The 26,820-nt window shown below is 33.4% G+C and overlaps 2 protein-coding genes across 2 annotated transcripts; one reads left to right on the forward strand and one right to left on the reverse strand.

The window, feature by feature from the left end:
• The first annotated feature begins 13,955 nt into the window (after positions 1 to 13,955).
• On the forward strand, positions 13,956 to 18,448 carry LOC107848077 (protein SPIRAL1-like 1). Its single transcript, XM_047399497.1, has 3 exons — positions 13,956 to 14,173; positions 16,717 to 17,013; positions 18,086 to 18,448. The coding sequence occupies exons 2-3, from the start codon at positions 16,756 to 16,758 to the stop codon at positions 18,164 to 18,166; spliced, it is 339 nt and encodes a 112-aa protein (XP_047255453.1). The 5' UTR covers positions 13,956 to 14,173; positions 16,717 to 16,755; the 3' UTR covers positions 18,167 to 18,448.
• Positions 18,449 to 19,369: 921 nt separating this feature from the next.
• Positions 19,370 to 23,663, reverse strand: LOC107848246 (ubiquinone biosynthesis protein COQ4 homolog, mitochondrial). Its single transcript, XM_016692958.2, has 3 exons — positions 23,497 to 23,663; positions 22,166 to 22,377; positions 19,370 to 20,153 (listed from the first exon to the last, which is right to left on the reverse strand). The coding sequence occupies exons 2-3, from the start codon at positions 22,346 to 22,348 to the stop codon at positions 19,632 to 19,634; spliced, it is 705 nt and encodes a 234-aa protein (XP_016548444.1). The 5' UTR covers positions 22,349 to 22,377; positions 23,497 to 23,663; the 3' UTR covers positions 19,370 to 19,631.
• Between the last annotated feature and the right edge of the window lie 3,157 nt (positions 23,664 to 26,820).

Raw genomic sequence — 26,820 nt, forward strand, 5'->3', positions numbered from 1 at the left:
CTCTAACTCAAGAAGTGGGAAAAGAAGTCTATAGTAAGTTTATTCATTCCGGATAATAATCAAGGTATGTGGGGCTTGAACAAGAATATCCTTTCATTCTTGTTCCCAAAAAATTGATTTTTACTATTGGAATTTCATGATCCTTGCAAATGGGTTTACACCCAAATTTCTTTATTGATGATTTATGAGATTTGAGTTGAATAAGTTTGATATTTATGATTATTTTACCATCAAGTTTCTTAAATTGAGAATTTATGCCATGAGTTGTATATTGTCATTTTGTATTGATGATTTCTAAGCGATTTAAGACAAGTGTCATGAGTTATGCTTTTTCCATGAGAAGTTTGAGTACTAAATATATTTATCGATATTGAGCTTGAGAGTCAAGAATGAGTCTTATGACATTTTCTCGAAGCTTTTGATACTTGATACGATTTGATAAGTAAGTGTACTTGATGTTGGGAAAGACTGTTTTGAGTTTGAGTCGAGTTAGGAATCCACAAGTTATTTATGGTTTACAAATGAGATATATTTATGATTTGGTCTTCATGATAGACCCTTGAGTTGATTAAGGTGGATTTCCTAATGCGTTCTGAGCTGAGTCTAGGAGAAGTATTTAGCACCGAGTGGAAAGTGTGGGTTCAGCGTATCCTACTTCCCCAAAACTACGTGCCAACGTAGGAATGAGATTTAAGGGCCAAAGTGCTGAGTTTGTGATCACAGAGATGAGTTTGAGGTTATACTCCCTGGAAAGAGTATAACGCTCCCGCCAATGTGGGGTTTCTTTCTTAGGAGGGTAAAACATTGGACTCCATGCGGTTCACATGGTTTATATCGGTTATAAGAAACTCCCAAGTCCATAATAGTCTAAGTTTCTTGAGTTACCGAGTCACTCTAAGTCATGAGTCAAAGAGTTTGAGTTGAGTCCAATGATTTATGAGATTTATGAAGCATGTGTTATTATTGATGATTTATGGAAATTATGTTTCAGAAAATTCAAGCGAAGAGGGTTAATATTGTCAGCATGCATGATTTTAGTTTACATTTATGACATTATTTAAAAAAAATATTACATACACCCCCACATACTCTGTACATTCCCAAGTACTAATTCCCACACTCTTCTGTGTTTTATATTTCCTCGTAATATAGGTTCAGGTGTTCAGTCTCAGCAACGACAGTGATCTTTGAGTGCCTTCATCTACATTTCTGCAATTGGTGAATCCTCATGGTTCGAGGACCTGTATCCCTAATTTTGTCTTGTTAGTAGATGGCTTTTTCCTTTCAATTCAGTACAAGTCAGTTGGAGATCTGTCCTAATGGCTCCTCAGTCTTATGTAGTAGAGGCTTTGTCAGACTAGACTACCAGTATGTACAGAACTTTCAGTATTTTGTTTGTACAGGCCAGTATTTGTTCATATTAAAGTATGTTCATTGTTTTGCGGAAATTTTGACTTTTGAAGAGAGTCGCCACTTAATTTTGAAAAGGAATTAAGAAACCTTAATAAAAGTTACTTCAAACGATTCAAAATAGGAAAATCGTTTTAAGTTAGAGATTCTAGATAAGCGGTTCCTATTAATATTTTAGGAAGGTGTTAGGCACCTAAAACGTCCGCTAACTTGCGGTTATCCAGACTGTTTGAAAATCCTCTTTTGATTAACTTCGAAAAGATTAATTTGTTGAAATAGTGATTTGATTTTTTTTCAAAAAAAAGACTTGTGTAAAATAAATTTAGGTGACTTAGTAGGGATTTTAACTAAGTCTAAACAAAACTAATAAACACATAAAAGGGGAAGGGAGGAGAAAGTAAATGATTTAGGCCATTGGGCCCAAATCAACAAAACCTGTCCTAGTCTAGTTGGGCTTCCGACCCATTTCACCTATCCGAAACTATTTTTAGAGCCTTTATCTCGAGTCTTGCTCCACCTATATTAAATACAACTTTGGCTTCTAGGCCGAAATGAATGAATGAATGAATGAATGAATGAATAAATGACTAAATGAATAAATAAAAAGAAGACAACAATAAAAATTGAGACTTTTCAAGTCTCTTAGTGACCTCATCAATGGGTTTTGATCCATTTTCCTTCTTCGTCTATCTTCTAGCACCCGCACTCCATGTAGTGGACCTTGGGTTTAAACTTCAAACTTGACTCGAAGGGGTGAGCCTCATTTACCCATTATGAAATACAAGAGGAGAGGAGTCCATTTGGACTCGAGATATTTTTTTGCATGCAAAGAAAAGATAAATAAATTAATATATGTTCAAGGCATAAAAGTGACATATTTCAAAGTAAAAGAAACTATTAAGAACCAATTTTTGAATGACAAGAATAAGCACACTTGCACAAGAATAAGAGTCAACAAATAAAAAATACAAAGCAAAAATTTTACAATCATACTATGCATGAGTCAAAAATATCCAAATAATTTTTATTTAGCCGCAAAAGTTCGAACTTTCTTATCATTTTGAAAAGACAACATGCGAACAAAGAAGAATAAACATCTTGGATGAAAAGTAAAGCTAGCACTTCATATCTTATATGAGGGTTTTGAAATCCATTAAAATAATTAGTAAGCAAATGACAAATTCTTGACTTAACAAATTACTATTTTTATTAAGACGCAATAAATAATAATAACTATTCTTCCAACATAAAATAAACAACTTTACATGCTATAAAAAACATATCTACCAACAATAAGTTTAAACAAGACATGGGTATTGTTTTTCAAGTAAAGATCTAAACTTTATCCAAAATAATCAAAGAATAAAGTAAAAAAAGAGAAACAATCAATATTATCTATTCTTTTCAACATAAAGGAAATAATTTTATGCTAAAAACAAATATATCTACCAACAATAAGTTTAAACAAGACATGAGTATCGTTTTTTAAGTAAAGATCTAAACTTTGTTCAAATAATCAAAGAATAAGGTGAAAAGGCAAAACATTCAACATTAATTATTCTTCTAAATATAAGGAAAATAACTTTACATACTAAAAATAAATGTATCCAACAACAATGAGTTTAAACAAAGCATAAATGCATCCTTTAAGCAAAGATTGAAACTTTATCCAAAATAATCAAAGAATAAAGTAAAAAAAGGCACATACAACTATTGCTAGCTCATTTTATATCATGAACATGAAAATAATTAGAATATCGATACCACAACGTCCTAGGGCCTTCAAGTCCATCTACAGCATACAATCCCAACAAACAAAAGTATATCTACGAACTACGAAGAAGAAAAAAGATGAAGAAGAAAACAATAATAAAAACTAAAATAAAAAAAGGTGTGTTTACCTTTTTGGGGGCAGCAAAACGAGACTACGAGCTTCGTTGGAATCAACCACCACCGGCTTCGTTGGAATCAACCACCACCGAAAAACGTCGCCGGCAACTCAACAATTTTGATTAGCCGATCAACTTTATGAAACAAAAAATTTTTACTAAATAAAAATAACTATTTTTTGCTCAAAAGGATTTTTTCACCTTTCTAGCCTTTTTTTTTTCTTCCTTCTCCCCCTCTTTCTACCAAAATAGTGGTAGTATTTATAGGAGAGAATGGGGTATTTTTTTTCCTTTTCCACCAATGTGGGAGAAAAGTATTTATAGGAAAGGATAGAAATTTATTTCTTGTCATCTACCAACGTGGGAGAAAAAGCATTTAGGGAGGGTTTTTGGAATGTAAAAATTAAAGATAAGGTGAGGTGGAAGATAATGTGGGGGGAAATAGTACAATGTAGTACAATCTTTGAATTTCAAAACTGGAAAAGGACAAAATTGGGGGGAATAGTACAATTTGAATTTATTTTTTGGTAGGAATTGGGTAAAAGTTATGAGAGTTCTTGAGAATTTTGGGGTTATTTAAAATTTAGCCATATTTATTTATTTTGACCAAATTAAAAATTAATTGACGAATTGCATTGCAATTATGACCAATTTTCAATTATGGTCAAATCTAATAGGTTGGCTAAATTAAATTAAAATTCGATACGAATTAATACCTTTTTTGTTATCCGAGCTTCTTGATTTGATAAAATGAATGCATATTTATCCAAATAAATTATTTTTGAGAATCAATTATATTTAAATTAAGATTTTAATCATTTGAATTTATTTTCAAGATAAGCCTTACTTAAATCCGATATTTTGTAAAATAAATATTTAAGTGACAAATTATATAATCTCGTATAACTGAACACGATAGTATATAATCGCTACTTAAAATGACCAAATCACGTACGAAAAATATTTTAAGTTTTTTTTATTATTTGAATGAAATAATTATTTTGGTTTATTAAAAACTAAAGAAACTCAAGATTAAATTTAGTCGTGGAGGGCAAAAATTAGGTGTCAACATTCATGACATGATTATTCTTTCCTATTTAGCATGAATAGTGATATAGTGAGATCTGAAAGTGATGATAGACTTAGAGGGTTAGCTTGAGGCCACGTATGGCCTTAAGCATCGTGTGACTTCTCGGGATAGGTTCTTGGGGCGTTACAGCCTCAAACTCTCACAAGACAATGATAGACCTATCCTACAAATTCACTTCTGGCAGATATAATTCCAGCGATGTTGCTCTAAGATCTGATTAGATTATTCACCTGTAGTCCTTGTATTTTTTATTATCATCCATTCTGCATAATTCTTCTGATGTATGGTATACCTTGTATTTTTTACTATCATCCATTCTGCAATACATCAAACACTCTCTAATAGCTATAGCTTCAGCCTCCAAGCTTGTAGTATCATGTATTCTAGAACCCCTAGCAGCAACTACATTCCCTTCTGAATTCCTTATACAAAAAGCAATGGAACTGGTCCTGGGTTTCCTTTGGAGGCCCCATTAGTGTTCCCTTTTATCCAAATACGAGGAGGTGGAGACCATCTTACTATTCTAATTTGATAAGACGGCCTAAATTCATGAAGAGCATCCATAATATTAGTCCAGGTCTTTCCTTCAATAACCATCTTAAATCTAAGTCTAATGAATTTTAAGACTATCATTAATTTCCCAGTAAATCTTCCTCTTGTGATATTTTTCCCCATGAAGAATAGTATTTCTCTTTTTCCACAGAAACCACATTATAAGGATAGGTATCACCTGATAAATAGCTTTACACCTTGAGTTACCCCCAGTGGTTCTCCATATTCTCACACTTTGCTTCAGATTGTATCTTTGGTCAATAATACTAGTAGTGACTCTATACCTCTTCTGTTATTTCACCTTTTAGGAATAAGTGCTCAATAGTTTCTCTTTCAGGGATATTACAGCATCCACATTCCTGTGATATACTTGAATTCCATGAATGCATTAAGGTTGTTGTTGGCACCTTTTCTTGCCATACTCTCCATGCAAGAAATGAGAATTTAAATAGTAATCCTCTACACTACATCTTCTTCAAATCTTCATCAACCTCTTCTCTTTGTCTCAACATCTCCCACACACTCTTAATAGTAAAATTCCCTTTACTAGATTTAGTCCACCAAGGTTTATCCTCCATTTCTTCATACTGCAGTCTACTCATCTTTGTTTTAACATGTTTAATCACATTTTCTGGAACTTCAACCTGCATTTTACTGTAATTCCACCCCCCTACCAAAAAACTCCCTTACATCTTTCAAAGGGTGACAAGTATGCATTTCTTATGGTTGACTGTATAGAGGACCAAGATTAGTTCAATTGTCATACAATATTATAGATGTCCCACCTTTCAGCTTCGATCAAAGAAATTGTTCAATAGATTCCCTGTTACTTAGCATAGCCTTCCACACTTGGGATCCACTATTCCCTTGTACCAAACTAGGAATTTGCTTCTTACAATATTTATTCCATAGGAAGTTAGTCCACAAATTTTTTTGTGTTCTGAATTTCCACCATAAGTTAGCATGCATTGCCTGTGATACATCATTAAGGGACCTAAAACCTAGCCCTCCTTTTTTTTGTAGGTAAACACACTTTATCCCATGTTGACCAGTGCTTGTTTCTTCCATTCTCTTTATTATTCCAAAAAAATTTAGCAAAAATTCTGTGCAACTCCTTAACAACACCTTTTGGAGGGACTATTGTTGACAATACATAAATAGGAATGCTTTGCAACACACTTGTTAGTAACACTTCTTTTCCACCATAAGACAACAACTTGCATTTTCAGACTTGAAGATTACCTCTGACTTTGTCCAATAAATCAACATAATGTTCCTTGCTCTTCTTCGTATGAGAATTGGACACCCAAGATACTTTAAGGGAAATTCTCCTTTAGCTATCCCTATATATTGCTCCACTTGTTGCCACACACCTAAAAAGGTGTTCTGATGCATATAAAAAAACTTTTGTCCATATTCACCTTTTGTCCGGATTGTTGCTCATATTCCTTAAAGATCTGCATAATTCTCCTCAAAGAATATTCATTAGAAGAAGCAAAAATTATAGTGTCATCAGCATATGCTAAATGGTTAAGATTAGGGCTCCACTTAGGCATTCCATATCCTACATAGGATATATCTTCAAAAAGGTGATTAAAAGCCCTTGTTAGAACTTCAGCAGATAAAATAAAGAGTGTTGGGTATAGAGGGTTCCCTTGCTGCACCCCATAGTAGAGTGAAAAAATCCAACAGACTGACCATTTAGTAGCACAGAGTAGTAGTTATTAGAAATTAACCTCCAGGCCAGATCCACCACTCTACTAGAGAAACCCATCTTTGTCAAAACTTTCATCAAGAAGAACCATGAAACCCTGTCATAGGCTTTTGCCATATCCAGTTTCAATACCACATTTTCAAGCTTTTCTCTCTTTCCTATATCTGTAATCAACTCTTGAGTTAATAAAACATTATCAGCAATACTTCTTCCTTTTATAAAACCTGATTGGTTGGGAGATATGATCCTTGAAAGAATCTTTTCTAATCTCTCATGCCAAATTCTTGAGAGAATTTTATTCACAAAATTACTTAAACTAATTGGCCTCAAGTCTGAGAAAGATTGAACATTTTCTTTCTTAGGAATAAGGACCAAATTAGTATGAGTAATTGATTTTGGAAGAGTGTTACCTGCATAAAAATCTCTAACCATTCTAATGATATCAGGTCTTACTATCTCCCAACATGTTTGATAAAATCTCTCCGAAAGTTCATCAGGGCCACATGCGCTATCACCATTGAGGCTAAACACAGCCTTTTTCACCTCTTCTTCGTCTGGAATAGCCTCAAGGTCTGCATTCCCCTCTTTATTTATTAACTCTGGAATGTGATCAAGTAATGAGCAGTCAATTACATCTCTCTCTTGAGTAAATTGCCTTTGATAAAATGATACAGCTTCATCTACAATAAGTTCCTCATCCTCTAGCCAATTCCCTTCATGATTCATAATTTTGCTCACTTTTAATCTGTTTCTTCTACCCTTCACAATACTATGAAAGAATTTAGTGTTTCTATCTCCACTTTCAAACCGGTCATAACCCGCCTTTTGTGCCAATAACTTTTTTCTAAGTGCAAATATTTCTCATGAGACCTAAAATTTCTTAAATATTTCTTCTTTTAAGTCATTCAAGACTTAAAAACACCTTTCCTTCAATTTTCTCATGAGACTTGATCCTTTTTTTATTCTTTGTTTTGATATGTTTTATTAAGATTTTTTTTTTTTTGGGCTAAAATGGATAGCAGAAGACTTGATTTTTTATTCTTGGATGTGATATGTTTTATTAAGAAAATTATTAATTTTCCTACTAAAATGAATCGTATGAGACTTGATCTTTTTTTAAATTCTCTGTTTTGACATTGTTTTATTGAAAAGATTATTATTATTTTCTTTTTCTTTTTTTTTTTGCTAAAATGGATAGTATGAAACTTGATTTTTTATTCATTGATTTGACATGTTTTATTAATACTATTGATTTTTCTGCTAGAATAGATAGTATGAGAGTTGATACTGTTATTTTTTTTTTGAAATGTTTTATTAAGAAAACTATTAATTTATTGCTAAAATGGATAATATGAGTCTAATTCTTTTTTTTTATTTGATTTGACGAGTTTTATTAAGAAAACCGTTATTTTCATGCTAAAATGAATAATATGAGACATGATTCTTTTCTTAAAGAGATATTTTCATTTTTTTTATCCTTCAAATACTAATAGAATTTATTTTGGTTCATCATGATGCTACCACCCAATTCACGGATCGCACGCGAACCTACTCAACTCTATCCTAAATAAGAGAATCCTTATCACCCAACCATGCAACTAAGTGCGAAAGTTAGACAAAACTGTTTTAAAAAGATATAATCCCTTAATCAAAACAAAACTCTTATCAAAATACATTGTTAACTGATTACATTGCTAAAATAAAATAACAATTTTTCAAACCTAATTTGAATCGGTACAAGAGCACTAAGCAATGAAAAGGAAAATCCGAGACACAACATTCATGTAAGAGTGAGATGACAAGAGTTGCAGAAGATTAACCACTGTTGTACCTATAGAAATTCCAACTGGCCTGCAACATGGTTATACCCCCAAATGGAAATATAGTAAAAGTTGTATCAGTACAACCATACGTATTGATAGGTATCATCGACCGATCAAGATTAGAAACAAATAACAATAATAGAAAATAGGAAAAAATCATGATACCAGATAAGATTCCGAATAACTCAACCCTCCCAATGCCCTTCTTTAAGTCCGCTAGCTCTTGTCTTGCCTTCTTAACTAACAGCCCTACTGCTCTATGACCAATACGATTATACTCACTACTCCACCTCAGAATTATACCTACAAGACCACTAATCTCACTTTCTACGATGTTATAAGGACTAGACTAGATCACTCAATACCCCACATATATGACATGTATACACTATACATATTGAGATTAAGATAAATACTCCAAATCAAGGCACACCCAACATTACGCCCATGTGTTTCGATATACTACACATACCCACAACCCAACAAACAACACGAAAAGAGTATAAATATAACACTTTATCTCAACGATATACAGGTATACAAAAATATCAATTACTCTTAGACAGATTCTTTCAATAGTGGTTGCCCCTATAAATATGTTCAATGAAATGATGATTGCATGCATGCAATATATATATATACACATACTAGAGTTAACAGAGACTATCAGCTATGACCTGCAGAGGACGGGTTCAGTTTATGTTCTAGTTTCACGTGACACCCATTTCAATAACAGTATCGGCGTAACATTGATCCATATAACAGTGAGGGTGTGACACCCAATCCATATAACATCTCAATATCATCTCAAAATTCAATATTCAATGCATGATACAATCACTAATCACAAGTAATGGCTGAAAGCTAATCACAAACACCCAAGTCACATATAAGCACAGAGTCAAGCAAGTCTTAACTGCTATTAGTAACTCATATAGTGCCCGAAGGCTAATCAAGAAGTCACTTTTATATCGGACTATCAATCCAAACTCTATCGGACTCCTCTGAATCCACCGAATGCACACCCTGGCTCTAATTCACGTACATTATCTTGTAGTCGCCCTAACCTTTCTTCTAACTCATAATACCTTTCCACTAATTGGCCTACCTCTAGTTCATGCAAAACTTATACCTTTAGATAATTAAAGGAGCAATACAGTTCAATAACTTATCATTCAATATCACCAATTTATTGTCCCAGTCGCAGTCATTGTGTTTGAAAGCGTAAGACATGAAATCTCCAAACATAATTATCGTTATTACGCGCATCTATTCCAAGCTCATTACAATTAAATCATAACCTACCTCAGACGAATTCCAATACTACAGAGAGCGAGGAGCTGTCCCACACGTGCCTTGTCCTTTAATAACGTCAGAAATGCTTCAGAATTTTTTCTCACGGAGCTTGTACTCTAAATACTCGTTGTCCTAAGTATAGAGTTCACTTGAAGTGTCTTTAGAGGAGGGAGATGCCATAAGAGGCCTTAGCTAAAAATAGGGTTTTAAATAATCCTCGGGTTGGTTACTACCCGACAGCTGTTGCAGCGACAGAAGCGTTGCTGCAGCGACACGTTGGTAGGCTCGACCCAATTTTCTAATTTCGGCTCAAGTTTGATTTGGGCCACAAAATAATTTCTACAAGGTCCGAAATAAGAATTTCTTGATCCAAATACTTTTTCGTAACAACAATTTAGATAGTTACACATGACATCCAATATTCAATTGCATTAATTATTGAAATTAGTTCATATATATATTATTGTCCATGACTAAAAAAAATTGCTCTATGCTTTTTTGATCGTGCAGTATAAAAATCTCGTAAAATATTTAAAATAATGTGCATATTAATTTACAGTTGAGATAATTGTTGTACCTCTTTAAAGAGGAATCAATCTTTCGATTATGTACATTATCTTGTATATTTTATTAATTTTAGTACGAGATAATATTGGTTGAACTCTCTAAAGCTGTATTTATATAATAATAATAACATGTTCAGCCTACTTTCACACTATGGAATTTAGGGAGGGTAGAGTGTATGAAATTCGTACCACCATTTCAGGGATGAGGTAGAAGAGAGGTTGTTTTCGATAGACCCTCGGCTCAAGATAAAATACAATTCAAAAAAAGATGTAAATGATGTACAAAAGACAATAAGGAGTAACACAACAACAACAAATAACAGAAAAATACTAGCACAAAATAATACTACAAATGATTTACCTGAAACAACATATATCAACAAGAATTCAAGAACAAAAATCTACAAACGTAGCACTACGACTACTAATTAAAAAGACAACACTCCTACCTACTAGCATGAAAGTACTCCGGCCTTCCAATCTTATACCCTAGTTTGTGCTTGTCACACCTTCCTATCTAAGGTATGTCCTCGGTAAGCGTCAATCACTCCATATCCTGTGTAATTACCTCTCCTCAATATTTCTTTGATCTACATCTACCTCTCCCGAATGTATCCATAGTTAATTTCTCATATCTCAACAATGAGACATTTATACATCTCCTCGTCACATTCTCAAGCCATCTCACCTCGTTTTTTGCATTTTGTCTTTAATCAAAGTCACTCCCACCTTATCTCGTGGATATCCCCATTTCTAATCTTATCTCTTCTAATCAACCCACACATCCATTGTAACATCTTCTTCTTTGCCACCTTCATCCTCTCGATGTGAAAATTCTTTATTGGTAACACCCTCCTCTATACCACATAGCTGGTCTAACCACCTATAACACCTCAACTTAGGAAAAACATGGGAGGGATGCTGGGTATATAAGTAAGCAAGTCTTACTCCCTAGTGACGTATTTTAAAGCCATGCGGGCCTGGGCCCAAAGAGGACAATATCACTAGTGGGTTGGGTCGTTACAGGGGTCTTTCGGGCCTTGCATTGATGGTTCGGAATACCCGTTGCGGTCAGGGCCCCAGATCGGGTCGTGACAAGAATGGTATCAGAGCTGCTCCCGTGTCAGCCCTGTCAATGTGGACCAGAGTTCAACTTAAGTTTAGGCAAATCCCACCATTATGGTAGAACTTGCTCTTAAGTTTACGAGGCACCAACAAAAAAAACTTTAAAGAAAAAAATAATTAAAATGTGGAAAAAATTATATTGGGAACGCTGCCTTACGAAATTCCCCCACCATACGTGGAAATAAATAGAGAAATTTCAAATATCGCGATGGTTTGAAGTTTAATTATCAAACACAGTGACAATTTTGATAATTAGCAAACGTACCGAAAGTTTTTAAGATCTATATTGTATCATTGACAAATCAACATGTACAATAAATAGTTGTACCAGAGTGACTTGTTATATTACTGATATAAAATAAATTAATTGGAAAAGACTCAAAAATATTCCTGAACTATTCAAAATAACTCAAAAATGTTCTTCGTTAGATTTTTGGCTCAAAAATACCCCTCCGTTAAATATTTGGCTCAAAAATACCCCTCCCTCTAACGGAATTTGGAAAAGGATCAAAAATAGCCCTGAACTATCTGAAATGGGTCAAAAATACCCCTCTGTTAAATATTTGGCTTAAAAATACTCCTACCTTAATGAAATTAAATTATTTCGATTATTTCGTTAATTTATATAAAGTTCATCATTTAATTTATATTTTATTAATTTCTTTAAGTGAAAATGTATATTTCGTTAATTTCATTAATTTATATTTAGTTAATTTCTTTAAAGATTAAAAAGATGTAAAGTGAAAATACCTTTTTAGAATAAATGTATGTTTATTTTCTAAATCAAATTCAATCAATTTATATTATAATTCAAATACTTTTTTTCATTATCTTATTTTTAAAATTAAAAAAATACTTTTATGTAAAAAAAAATTAAAGTATTAGGATTAAAAAGTTAAAGTTAGGGTTTAATTCAATCGAAATAATTTAATTTCGTTAAGGGGAGGGGTATTTTTAAGCCAAATATTTAACAGAGGGATATTTAGCGAAATTAAATTATTTCGATTATTTCGTTAATTTATATAAAGTTCATCATTTAATTTATATTTCGGTAATTTCTTTAAGTGAAAATTTATATTTCGTTAATTTCTTTAAAGATTAAAAAGATGTAAAGTGAAAATACCTTTTTAGAATAAATGTATGTTTATTTTCCAAATCAAATTCAACCAATTTATATTATAATTCAAATACTTTTTTTCATTATCTTATTTTAAAATTAAAAAAATACTTTTATGTAAAAAAAATTAAAGTATTAGTATTAAAAAGTTAAAGTTAGGGTTTAATTCAATCGAAATAATTTAATTTCATTAGGGAGAGGGGTATTTTTGAGCCAAATATTTAACAGAGGGGTATTTAATAAAATTAAATTATTTCGATTATTTCGTTAATTTATATAATGTTCATCATTTAATTTTTATTTCGTTAATTTCTTTAAGTGAAAATTTATATTTCATTAATTTCGTTAATTTCTTTAAAGATTAAAAAGATGTAAAGTGAAAATACCTTTTTAGAATAAATGTATTTTTTTTTTCAAATCAAATTCAACCAATTTATATTATAATTCAAATACTTTTTTACATTATCTTATTTTTTAAATTTTAAAAATACTTTTACGTAAAAAAAATCAAAGTATTAGGGTTAAAAAGTTAAAGTTAGGGTTTAATTCAATCGAAATAATTTAAGTTTGTTAAGGAGAGGGGTACTTTTTAGCCAAATATTTAACAGAGGGGTATTTTTGACTCATTTCAGATAGTTCAGAGGTATTTTTTATCCTTTTCCGAATTCCGTTAGAGGAAGGGGTATTTTTTAGCCAAATATTTAACGGAGGGATATTTTTTAGCCAAAAATTTAACGAGGGACATTTTTGAGCTATTTCAGATAGTTCAAAAATATTTTTGAGTCTTTTCCGTAAATTAATTGTATTACTGCTGCAAAGCAAATTTCATAAACAAAAAAATAAATAAATTAGAAACTATTGTATTATATCAGACAAACTTCAGACACTCTTGCTATCTTGGGTAATTTTTTAAACTCAAAGCAAATTTCATAAAAAAATAAATTTTAGAAGCTATATATTATATCGGACAAACTCCAGAAACTTTTGCTATATTTGATGGAGTAATTTTTAAACTCATGTAATGTAGTCCTTAATTAGATAATTAGTCAAGCTTCCATATGTTACTGATATAAAACGAATTTCATAAAAACTAAAATTCAGAAAATATTGTATTTCTTCCGTCTTATTTTATATGGCATATTTTAATTGAATACGAAGTTTAAGAAATAAGAAAAAAGTTGGTGATGTTTATTAAATTGTCCTTTATTAAAAAATATACTATTACTATCTTTAATTAAGAAAATCAATAAAATTAAAAGTAAAATTATGTTTTTAAATAATTATTATTTTAGTGAGCATCATTGATACAAAATAAGTTTCAGAAACTCTTGCTATATTTGGTATTTTCTTAGTGTATAAACTTTTGTTAAGAGATCATTAATCGAGCTTCAATGCAACGCAAGTAACAAGCATCGAATAGAAAATTATTAAAATAAAAAAATGGGGACCATTATGTATATTTTCTCTAGCAAAACACATCATTCATTTTGTTTTTTCAAACTAAAGGAATAATTATTATAAGTAAACAAGAGAGTCAATATACTGTACTTCCCATTTCTTCAAACACTGATCTGATCCCAAAGAATCTAAGGTAACTGAAAAAGTTTTCAATCCCAGATCTCTATTTACTGTCTATAATTTTTCAGATTCAAGATTTAACTTTTGTTGATTTTTTTTATTTTTTGTGATGAAGTCGAGTTCGGATTTGTGTTATTGTTAATTTTGTTGTTGTTTGGGTTGTTCTTTTGTTGTTGTATGGTTTTGGGGTTTCATGTTACGAAGCAATTTAGTTGTCTTTAACAATTGAGAATCAGTAGTCGATGAAAATGTTAATAATGGGTGTTAATTCTTGATTATTAACTATTAAGTCTTGATTCAGAAAATGAGATCTGGGGTATTGATCCTTTTTTGTTGAAAGTTTTTGTTTTTGTTGAAAGTTTTGATTTTGGTGATGAAGTTGAGTTGGGGTTTGTGTGGTTGTTAACTTTTTGCTGTTGTTTTGATTGTTCTTTCATTGTTATGAGATTTTGGGGTGTTGTTTTAAGAAGCAATTTAGTTGTGTTTAACAATTGACGACCAGTATTTGATGAAAATAGAAACAGTGGGTGTTGATTCTTGATTGTTTAAGGCTGGTTTGAAGTTTGGAAAGTAAGATGTTACTGATTCAGAAAAATGAGATCTTGGAGTATTGATTCTTTTTTTTTTATAGTTTGAGTTTTGGGATGAAGTTGAGTTGGGGTTTTGTGGTGTTGTTAATTTGTTGTTATTGTTTTGATTTTTCTGTTATTGTTATGAGGTTTTTAGTTTTGTTTTAAGAAGTAATATAGTTGTCTTTAACAATTGAGAACCAAAGGTTGATGTAAATGGGATTCTTATTGATTAAGGCTTGATTCAAAGTTTTACAATGTAAAATGCTACTGATTCAGGGAGGGAGAATGTGAGTGAAGGGGATGCTATTCGTTTTGACAAGAGATCTGGCGTTTGATTCTTTTTTGTTGAATGTTTGATTTTAGGATAAAGTTGAGTTTGGGTTTGTGTGCGTGTTAATGTGCTGTTGTTTTGTTTCTCAGTCGTCAGTATGAGATTTTGGGTTTCGAGTTAAGAAGCAATTTGGTTGTTCAGTCGCCGGTATGAGATTTTGGGTTTCGAGTTAAGAAGCAATTTGATTTTCTTTAACAACTGAGAACCAATGGTTGATGAAAATAGTAATAATGGGTGGTAATTCTTCATTGGAAGTTGTTGTCAAAGTAAAAAGATTACTGATTCGGAAAGGGAGAGTGCGGGTGATTGGATGCTATTGTTTTTGACAAGAGATCTGGGGGTTATTAGGACGTAAGGGAGTCTCTGTTCAAGTTTGAGATGAACTTTTTTCAGTTCTTTGGGGCCGATGTAAGAGAACTTAGACATGGTGTATGTTTAGGGAAGGTGTTGATGAATTAGTGGGACAAGGATTGGAGGAGTGATGAATAGTTTGGTTGGCACTAGGGGGCTCCTCATTCATTTTTGATGGGAAAGGTAAGTTGGTGATGGTTTAGGAGAAAAATGTGGAGCATAGAAGAATCAACAAGTTTCTTCACTCACCTCTAGCCTTTGGAGGTAAGAGGGTAAGAAAGAGACACTTTCCACCCACTTTTGCCAATCACCAACCACATCCCCGAGGTCAGAACAATTAGGCACCAAGGTCATAAAGGAAAAAGAGAAAATGTGGATCCTAGGGAGAACTCAATTAACTAAAAAGGAACACAGTAAAGAAGGGAGAGTGGAAAGGTCCCTTTCATCCATAGGTAATATACAAGTTTGAAATTGTATCAGAGACGAGAGCTCTTTTATTTGTTATAGATCATAAAAGTAATGGTGATTTTTGTTTAATACAAAGGTGGGAAAGAGGATTGGTACATGGTGAATATTTCTCTTCCCGTTGTGACTAAGATGATATCTCTGTTTCTTGAGTTTCTTTTCATTCTCCCTGCATGTTTATGGATGCCTTGTGTTGGCAAAATATCTGTATTCTTTTTCTAATGTGTGGCTGAATCATAGATTTCCCTCCAAGTTTCGCTCATTGAACTGCCAAGAGAATGCAAACTTTAAAACTTTTAAAGCTGTGTTAATATTTTCATGGTTCTTCATGGTTTTTACCAGCATTATCATACTGATGTTTCCTGTCTGAAGTATAAATAGTTCGTTAGTAGGAGCGTCACAGTCTCCACTCAAAGTGGCTTTCCTCATTTCTGTTGCTTGACTATCTGCCGTGCTTCTTGTTTTGTGTTGTTGCTTGGTGCATTTCATCTTCGCTAAGGTGTGTGGGTGAGTCGTAGTTAGTAGTTAGGAGGGCTTTGGTGTCCTTTGTTTGGCAATGTACAATATTTTTGTGTATATCGTGCCTATGTTATTTTATCATGTCCCATTTTTTTTTTTTGTATACTGTCCTTTGTCTTGAGCCGGGGGTCTATCGGAAACAGCCTCTCTACTTCTTTAGAGGTAGTGGTATGGACTGCGTACATTCTACCCTCCCCAGACCCCACGATGTGGGAATATACTGGGTTTGTTGTTGTTGTTGTTGTAAATTATTTGAAAGTTTCTTATATCCTTAATGCATATGGACTGCTTCTACATCTTGCTGTTTTCTTGAATCAGGTTGTTCCGGTAACTCTTTAACAAGAGAGAGTTGGAGATATGGGACGTGGAGTCAGCTATGGAGGAGGGCAGAGTTCATTGGGGTACTTATTTGGAAGCGGTGAGGCGCCAAAATCAACCACGACAAATGCACCAGCTGTTCAAAGTGAAGGGCCGGCAATAAATAAGGAGCCAGCTTCAAAGCCTGCTGTTTCTGCTGCAGTTGATGCTACTAAGCAGATTCCTGCTGGTATTCAGAGCACCGCTTCGAGAAACCATTTTGGGTCGGATGGTCAAAACACAGGCAACTTTATCACGGTATTGCCCTCGTATCAATTAGGATGATGTCTTTGAAATGCGTGTCTAGTTCATTTTTATTGTTTGCTGGAGAAATATTTTGGTTATTCGAGGTAGAGTAATATAAATAGCTTGTTTTCTCATCCTTCACAAATGAAAGTCTGTTGATTCTGAAACAATTGACAATCACAACTCTGCTTAGGTATAATCATAGACAACTTCAATGTTCCCTCTTTTAATCAATTACAAGGTTGCGAGGAGTGTATGACAGGAAGGACCTGATTGCTGGGAATGCTTGGGGCTTCCCGCAGCTAAGTCTAGTCAAACCCTTCTATTATTGAGACTTAAAGAACTGATCGTTTCTTATTGGGATCTCTTTGCACATCAGTACTTGAATTGCACACTTTTCTAAAGCTTCATGGTTTCACCCATGAAGCAATGATCCCTTGTTTCATATTGCTTCATCGTTCTCAAGCGACAAAGCAATGGCTTCGTAGCACTGATCTCCATGTGCAATCTCTCTATTTCTTAACCACAATTCTCCATCCAAATTATTGAATATGGATGGATTGTTGGATTTAGATCTATCAGGTATTGAACTTGCATTATTAGCTTTCCTGTCATGCATTTCCTGATAGTATTTTCGCTCGAATAGTACATTGGCACCAGTCTATGACTTAGTACGATTCTATGTTGCTGCAACCATAGGTGGTTTCACTGGCTATGTGTTTCAGGTTAGGATAAGCTGCTAGCACATTCTATTGATGTAAACTCTCCTGTTGTGAAGTGATAATAGTTTGTAAACCTGCATTTTTTGGGACTGCTGACTTCCTGACCGACTTTTAATATATTGTTGTCGATTTTGAGATTGATCTGTGGTATTTGCTTGCCAGTTAGAATCCCATTCAGATAAAAATGCTTTAGTTCCTATAGTAGAAAACAATATTTGCCAGTTGCCTTTGTATTATGATGAAATGATTTTGGCCTCTTACAATGGAGTAGTAGATCTTGTTAATTCTCGTCTTGTATAATCATATTGTTGATCTCTTTGTAAACGTGTGTAGTTCTAACTTGGATTATTACCTTGATGTAGGACCGGCCATCTACCAAAGTCCATGCTGCTCCTGGAGGTGGATCTTCTTTGGGTTATCTCTTCGGCGGTGGCAGCAACTAAGCAATTCTTCAATCTAATAGTTGGATAATTGTTCCATCACCTTTCTTACCTTGTCTTTAGACGACTATGTTGTAATTGTAATTGTAATTGTGAGTGCTCCAGGTTGTTGTGAAGTGTTAGTTGCATAAGGCTTTGGTCCAAAGTACCAGTTTGACAACCCATGAAACTAAAGTTACTTTCAATGTGATATGTCACTTCTGTTAATTGATCATTTGAGTGAAGTTTTTCTTGCCTAAACTTTGTAGCTGTGCTGGATTATATATAATTGATAGTTTGGAATCAGATTTAGAGCTCTCATTACTACCAACCAACATTATTTTATTTATTTAGACAAAGGCATGATGCAGTTGCAGCTTACCGAAGAGGCAAAGACATGATCTTAGATAAGAGGAGGTGGAAATTAGGGTAGAAGCGTAGTTGGTAGTTTAGTGTTGTCTTGCTTGTCCTTTCATACTAGTCGTAGTAGTATTTCTTCCGTAGCTTCTTGTCTTTTGATTTATGTTACTTTCTATCGTCTCTTGTGCGTCGATTATCAAATTATTTTTTTCTGTCATGCTTTCTATAGTGTCAGTTTTGATGTATTGAGCCGAGGGTCTATAGGAAACAACCTCTCTACTGCTGAAGATAGAGGTAAGGTCCATGTACACCTCTTATCCTCTTTAGATCCACTTATGGGATTAGTCTAAGCCAAGCTTGCGCTGATCAATCAACTTTACCCTCTCTATCCCCTATGTTTTTAGGACTCTCTATCCCCTATGTTTTTAGGACTTTATGTGAACTTTAGGTAATAATATATGTTAGATCATCCTAGCTGGTAATCAAAAGAGATTTTATCTCAATTTGCATTATTGTGACTTGTTGAAAAAGATGTCTAAGCTACTCTCACGACTTGTATCTATCAAGTGGAACAGCTGTTATATCATTGCAAATTATTTTGTCGTTTCATCATTACAAGGGAAGGATAGCCTTGGAGTAATTGTTAAAGTTTATGTCATATGATCAGGATGTCATGAGTTCAAGCTATGAAAACAGTCTCTGACAGAAATGCAAGGTAAGACTGCATACAATAAACCCTTATGGTCTAATCCTTTCTCGGACCCTATGTATAGCAGAGCTTTAGTGCACCTGTCTGCCTAAAAGAAATGAGAACAAAAGAAAATAGCTTGCAGAAACCTAAAAGGCTTGCACACAAGAAACAAACACTGCAAAGACAACTGCAAACTAGTCTATAGAGTATGATGCTCCAACTTTGTGTTACTACACTCAATAGTAGATATTTACATTTGTTTGTATAGAGAAAATCGTATGGAAATTAGGTACAAGATTACTATGTTGCGCGAAATCTCCAAGAATGTTGCTGAAACCCTGTCGGATCCTTCACGAATGCACTACTTCTAGAGGATCGGACACACATCCAGCAACATCTTTGGAGAGTCCAAGCAACATAGATAAATTTGCTTCATCTTCAAACAGGCACAACAATTGTTGCATTTGGCCTTGGAGGAGGTGGAGCTGGAATTATTCCCCATTTGCGACGAACATCTTCCAAATCCTCATGAAAATGTTTTTCATAGTACACACACATAAGATCTGTGCTACGAGCTCCAGCCTTAAGCGCCCATGGAAAGTAATGCTGGTAGAACAAGCTCCTTTGCTTGTCACTAAACCTTGCTGTACCCCCTAGCACAGACATCAAACACATAGGGAGTAGCATCTGTTCAAACTCGATCACCTTTAGCGCTGTTTCTCCGATCAGGTTTGTTGGAAGGTCAAAAAGGGTGTGCCAAAAGTCATGCACCTCGCGAGCCCGCATAGCTACATATGCCAACTCTTCAGTTTCCATGAATCGCACTGGTGGACGATCATCAGGTGAAAAGTTCCTAGATCCCATAAACCTTGCGTATGCAGCACCAAAAGTGTTATCAGGCAAGTCCCATGCATGCCCCACTTTTGTAGAGATCACACGAGGTCGTTCCAACAGTATTTCCTGAGGAACAAATGTAAATACATCCAAGACTACAATCATTAGACCAAAATATACTTCAAATCAATTATACGAAACTTTAATGGATAGAATGAAAATAGCCAAATGAGATGACGAGTACTCTCATAAAACAGCAAATAATTGAACATATATCACAAGATTTCATGTCAGTCGTCCACTTCTAAGACTATCCGCTAATGTTGCCTAGCAGTATGTTAGTACTATCTGCCTTATAACTGCTAGCTCTTACAGAGTTAGAACAGGTTGCCAGCAGCATACAAAGCACCCCAAAGTTTACAAGACAAGAAAGATGGCCAGAAGAATAACAGAGACTGGCTTATCTGTTGGAGCTAGGACATACAGAAAACTCATTAGGAAAGCAAAAGAGAAGAACGACATAGCTAAGAGTTTCCAAGCTTTTTCTTGAGCCACGCTCTCGCTGCATAAGTGAGCCCCTAACTGCACCTTACATCAAGCTATCAAGGAAATAAAGTTGCACCTAGATTTACTTCAACACTCTTGCACACGGCCTAAACAGGCAACACCTATGGGCTTAGGTACATGGTGTAAGTGACACAAGGATTCTGATAGATGCTGAAATCTTAAGAGTGGCAAAATAACTGCATTGGTACAGGAGGCCACTAGTGATTGCACCAGAAAACAACAAGATATCCGATTCGGGTGTTTTGCTTGATGAATCAACACAGAGTTGGTTACGCAAAAGAGACCCTTCCCAGAGTCAACCAGCAGCTTGGAGATGGCCCCAGAGATGTCGATTTCCACCTCAAGGCATACGAGAGAGCACAGCAATGCTCTGGGACCTCGAGCCTGAAATGATGAAAAAAGATGGTAATAGGTTTGAATACAGCAAGCTGTTTGATGTCTTCTTGGACGACTCTGCTATCTGGCACGTAGCCTGGCAAGGAACATATCACTTTTACTAATGCCAAGTCATGTCAACCCCGAGGTGAACATCAACTCTAACATCATCACAGCCCAGACAGCCCCTCCTGTGCAAAAGAGTTTGAAGCCCAAATATTTCTCATGAGAACCAACTTAATATTGACGCTCCACAATTTTATTCATCCAAGGTCTGAAGGAGTCCGCAAGTACCCTGTTTCAGGAGGTCCTAAGATAAAAAGATTTGGAATGCACTGTCACAATGAGAGGAATTATGGGAGTGTTTCAGGGAACATCAAGAGAACCAGAAAATATGGTGTGAAAGAAGTCAATTCCACCAGAGCAAAAAGAGGAAAGATGGCCAGTTTTGTTGCCTCATAACAAGGAGGTTGAACAGGCTATAATTGGTGCTGCTCCAGCTCAAGTGATGAAACAGTGAAGCGGGAAAGAAGTGTGAAATTGAAAATGAAGAGACAAGATATTGGGAATTGTATTGATTGATTATTCCCTCAAGTTCATGTGATTAAATAGTTGTTACAGCTAACGTGAATAAGGAAAGAAAATAAGCAAATATTACACAATCTCCAATTGCCTGATTCTAGGGATTACAGTATTCTCATATCTATACTAAATACACAGAATATTCTCATATATCTACACAAATTATACCATATCTAACACTCCCCCTCAAGCTGGAGCGTACAAGTCATATGCTCCCGGTTTGCCACAAAGATAGCCAGTCAATTATAGGAGTATTTCATAAAGACTAACATGCCAATGTAGCAAATCAATTACTTAAAGGAAGAGCTAGCCTTTGCATTCAACAGAAAATGACTTAAAATAAATTAATACTCCCTCCGTTTCAATTTACTTGTCTTTCTTTGTTCTTAGTCCGTTTCAAAAAAAATGTCTCTTTCCTTTTTCGGCAACTCCTAATTTTAACTTCCCACATGGCACGTTTAAGACCACACGATTAAAAGGCATTGGTACATTCTACGTATCTTTAGCTTTGACCACAAGATTTAAAAGTTTCTCTACCTTCTTAAACTCCATGCCAAGTCAAAACTAGACAGATAAATTGAACTAAATGGAGCAAATAAAGTAAAAGACCTTACTCTGCCTTCGGGGCTCTTCTTCATCCTTTCAAGAACCCTATCAAAAGCTGGTTTCCCTGTCGTCTCACCCAAGGCAGCAATAAGATCTGCTCTTCGAGGATCTAATAATGCACCAACTGCAGAACCAAGTGCAACAGCAGCCTGCTGCCACCCTTTCAACGGAAGACGACTACCTTTTATCATGGTAATCCAATTCTTGGAAAAACAAAAAACTGAACCAGGAAACAGAAGTTCGAAATCAAAATCCTTAATTTCCTCAAACCAATCACATGAATTTCAAGAAACCAACAACAAATATCAACATGATTCGCCAAATGATGAACGAAAAACACTAGCAGTTCGCGGGCAAAAAATGAGATTGCAAATCTTAAAAAGGATTCGTGATGGATAAAAGGTTATAATATACTGATTGGTTGCTATACATTCAAGGGATTGTTAAAAGAATGCCAGAATCATCATAGTTTAATCGTTCATACCGATTACTTTGACAGAGAGATACAGAGAAAACGACCAACAACAACAACAACCCAGTGTGATCCCACAGGTGGGGTCCAGGAAGGATAGAGTGTGCGCAAACCTTACCTCTACCTCATAGTGCTAGAGAGGTTGTTTTCGATAGACCCTCATCTTAAACTATACCTACCAAACAGTTTGAGAAAAGGGGATGCAAACATGGGAACAATCACAACAAAACAAACTAATCAAAATGGAAGACTTTACACAACAAACAAGAGAAAGAACAACAACAAAAACAAAATAATGCATAATCTGCACAAAAAACTCAATTGAATACAGAGAAAAAGAGCAAGGAGCTCAAAAAATGGCATTTTTTTATTAGTTTTGTTTTTCTTTTGACCCCTTTTATAAGGAGTAATTCTTCTCACTCTAAAATACAAAAAACTGAACCAAGAAACAAAAAAATGAAATCAAAATCGTTAATTTCCTCAAGCCAATTACATAAACTTCGTAAACCCACAACATATATCAACATGATTCACAAAATAATGAACGAAAAGTTGGTTGAGGCAAACAGTTAGTGGGCAAAAATTGAAATTGCAATTCAACATAAACTTCAAGAATTAAGAATTTGAGATCAATATCCTTATTTTCCTCAAACCAATTCCAAAACTTCATAAACCCACAACATAAATCAACGCCATTCACCAAATGATGAGCCAAAAATTGGTTGAGGCATTTTCACAAACACTTAGTGGGCAATAATGAGATTGCAAATCTTAAGATGATTCAACATGGATAAAGGTTTTGGTAGCTATACAATTAAAGAGGTCGTTTTAAGAATGCGCAAATCATCATAATTTAATAGTTCATACCGAATTAGTTTAATGAAGAGATGCAAAGAAAAAGCGGAAAGAGCTCCAAAGCTGAAATGGAGTTCTTGTTTTGTTTTTCTTTCCCTTTTAAATGTTGGCAGTTAGAGCTATCAATATGGTCAGTCCATTCGAGCCGGCCCACACGGTTTTTAGAGTTTGATGGGTCGGGTCGAGCTGATACATCAATATGATAGGTGAATAAATAGCAAGTTCAATCCATTACATTATGGGTTGCGGTCTTTACGATCAACTCACGTTTTAAAATATATTATTTTTATAATTTAAATTTTAATAAATTTTAATTATTAGTTACATAAATATTTATAATATAATATTGCTTGAAGTTACTATTTGTTAATCAAGTTTCAAATTTATAAAAAAAAATTTTAATAATTTGTGAAATTAAATAACTTTTGACACTAAATTCAAATCAAATAGAGATGTTGAAAAACAAACGAAACTGTTAATGAATAGTAATATTAGTAGCTAAATAGCAATATTAACCTAATTTTGTTTTAATTAATCATAATAAAACACAAAAAAATACCAATATTTAATCCATTAAAAGTGAAAACGAATTCTTGAAGAAAAACTCTCATGGCACTTGTGGCATGTTCAACATCATCACATCATTTTCATCAAACATATTTAATTCCTTACAAAATTTAGTATTTTATATTTTAATTATTTATATATTTTATAAATATATTTAATATTTAAAATCTATGATGGTCCGAATCGACTGAGTTTGGACTTCTTTTTTTAATTCTTAATACTCTATTCTATTTAAAGGTATAAACAACATAAATTCCCTAGTTAATGAAATTAATTACATAAAATCTCTTCAAGTTTTCTCTCTCCCGATTTTTGCAAATATACTTATACATTCGATCGTCCATCATACGTAGGTCAAATGTATGATAAAACAGTTAATTCCATATTTAAGGTAAGATAAATCATAAATTATTTTTTTGTTCCTTAATTAACGGCAATAATTAGCTAACATTAACTAGTGTATGAATAAAAATAGCAACTGAAATTTCAATTTCAAAAATTTTCTTAAACATTACAGTATTTTTTTTTGGATTGACGATCTTGAAAACCAAAAAAAAAAAATCTTCTACATTTGTTCTTCAATTCTACTAAAATGAATATGAATATCCCCATATTGTTGCGACATTCTGGTATTTGGGAGTCAGAAATTAGTTATCAATCATACAAAAGTGACGCAATTATTGTTTCAGAAAGTATAACTTTCTTGAAATTGATTGCTACAATCGCTATGGAATTGGATCTCGATGAAGTACTACAAAAATTGAAGTGAAATATATCGTTGAAGGTAATTCTTCTCCAATTGTTATAAGGAATGACAATGGAGTGAGGATTTACGTTGAGTTGAAGAAATAATTTTCTGGATTGGCTAATTTTTTGCCGTGTATTTTTGTTTTCGACAAATCAAATAACGAAATCGAGTTTGATAGATAAATTGGTGTTGTATTTTGTATCGAAGGTAGTGAATATGATTCGATTGCGTTAACGATTGTTGAAACGCATAATCAGTATGCTCTATATGTTCCTGAAATTGGAGCGAAAAACTTCAGTACTGATTGCAAGAACACCGAAATAAAGGTAAATCAACTTTATAAGGATAAGCATACTCTGGTTGCAGTAATGGCTAGATATGCAATAGCTAATGGCTTCAACACCAAAGCGAAACGATCCGACAAACAAAGGTATGATATAAAAGTGTCATCTTTATTTGTTGATGTTATAATGTATGGTAATATGGTATTAGATGTTTTGAACAAGTTTATGTTTTCAAGTTGTCTTATGTTTAGTTGAATCATAAAATTACGAATGTATAACGTCTGTCTATACATTCTAGCCAATGTATAATGAAACTGTAATAGTCCCAAAAATTTGCATTTTGTACTGAAATTTTGATTTTTAAAACTTTTGTATAATAGATTGACTTGGTGTTAAAAAATTGATACAACTATGTACTGAATTGTCGTAACAAAGACTGCAAGTAGGTCTTGAAGACGTCTAGTATGAATCAATCGGAAACATTTGTGATAAAAATATTTTGTTGATGATGAAGAAGTTGTGCCGCCCAAATATAGAAGTCCGCCTGGTAGGCCAAAGAAAGGAAGGCATTCGAAATCAAGTGAATCACTTTCTTCAAGTTCGAATTGTTGCAGTAAATGAGGACGAGCCGGTTACAATCGGAGGACATGCGATTTCTTTCCGAAGGAATCATGAAGAAGATAATATGTTTTTCTATATGCTGATGCTTTGTTTGGTTTTATTTGTATAAATATATTTATTAGTTTTTGTTGGAAACCTGGAGCAACTTATATTTATGTTTTTAATTGTTATTTGATGTTCACTTCGTAATCAATGTGTGATATTATTATAAAAATTTTATACATTTTTCATAGATCATATTTCGTTACCATATAACTTACAATTATAGCACAATAATTGACAACTATTACAGTAAATACTCGTTGAAACGTAATGTGTATTACACAATTATACATTAATATTTCATATATAAGTAATGTATGATATACTATTATACTTTAATAACATGTATGATGTTAGACTGACAAGAATGACTTTTAACTGAGTACATGTTTTTTTTTTTGTTTAAACAGCATAATAAATGGCAGACTCATGTAACATAATTCGTGAAAATTTAAGTTGCCTTTTTCATTTTATTTTATGTGTATGATTATTGATAATAGTTTAGTTTTAATTTATGATAAGTTCACAACGTATGGTAGTGTATGATATAGTATTATATTTTTTAAATATGTGTAATGTAAAATATTTTCGTAGTTTTCTATTAAGTCATAAACGTTTAAAAACATGTATGATGTTATGTAATACATAAGTTTAAACGTATTATTCGTTAGTTCAACGTATTATTAACTTCTAACAGAATTTACCTACTGGTAAAAATACAATGTGTTGATATACAATAACAAACTAATTTGTAATTTATTTTTATACGTTATAAAAAAAATGAAAGGGAAACTCAATAACTACCAAACTATGTTAGTAATATTATAGTATAGTGTAAGTAATTGCAAAATATTTTTTCAAAAGACAAAGACATCCATAAATTGTAAATTAACATCCAGAAAGTAATATTGTAACCGTTTAATATCAACTACAAAAGTAAGAATTAGTTGTTTCAATGCCGGCTATTATAAAACAATGCTACTCTAAAGTAACAATTGCATTTTCATCAATTATTTGGAGAACAATATTCCTTGGCCGAGGAGGATCGCCATTATCACCCGTGTACCCTTCAGT

This window comes from Capsicum annuum, chromosome 11, assembly GCF_002878395.1.
Source record: "Capsicum annuum cultivar UCD-10X-F1 chromosome 11, UCD10Xv1.1, whole genome shotgun sequence".
Classification (NCBI taxonomy): domain Eukaryota; kingdom Viridiplantae; phylum Streptophyta; class Magnoliopsida; order Solanales; family Solanaceae; genus Capsicum; species Capsicum annuum.

Coding starts and splice junctions, on each gene's coding strand:
- LOC107848077 (XM_047399497.1), top strand. CDS start 16,756: ATGGGACGTGGAGTCAGCTATGGAGGAGGGCAGAGTTCATTGGGGTAC. Junction 17,014..18,085: donor ACACAGGCAACTTTATCACG/GTATTGCCCTCG, acceptor ACCTTGATGTAG/GACCGGCCATCTACCAAAGT.
- LOC107848246 (XM_016692958.2), bottom strand. CDS start 22,348: ATGATAAAAGGTAGTCGTCTTCCGTTGAAAGGGTGGCAGCAGGCTGCT. Junction 20,154..22,165: donor AGAAGAGCCCCGAAGGCAGA/GTAAGGTCTTTT, acceptor TTTGTTCCTCAG/GAAATACTGTTGGAACGACC.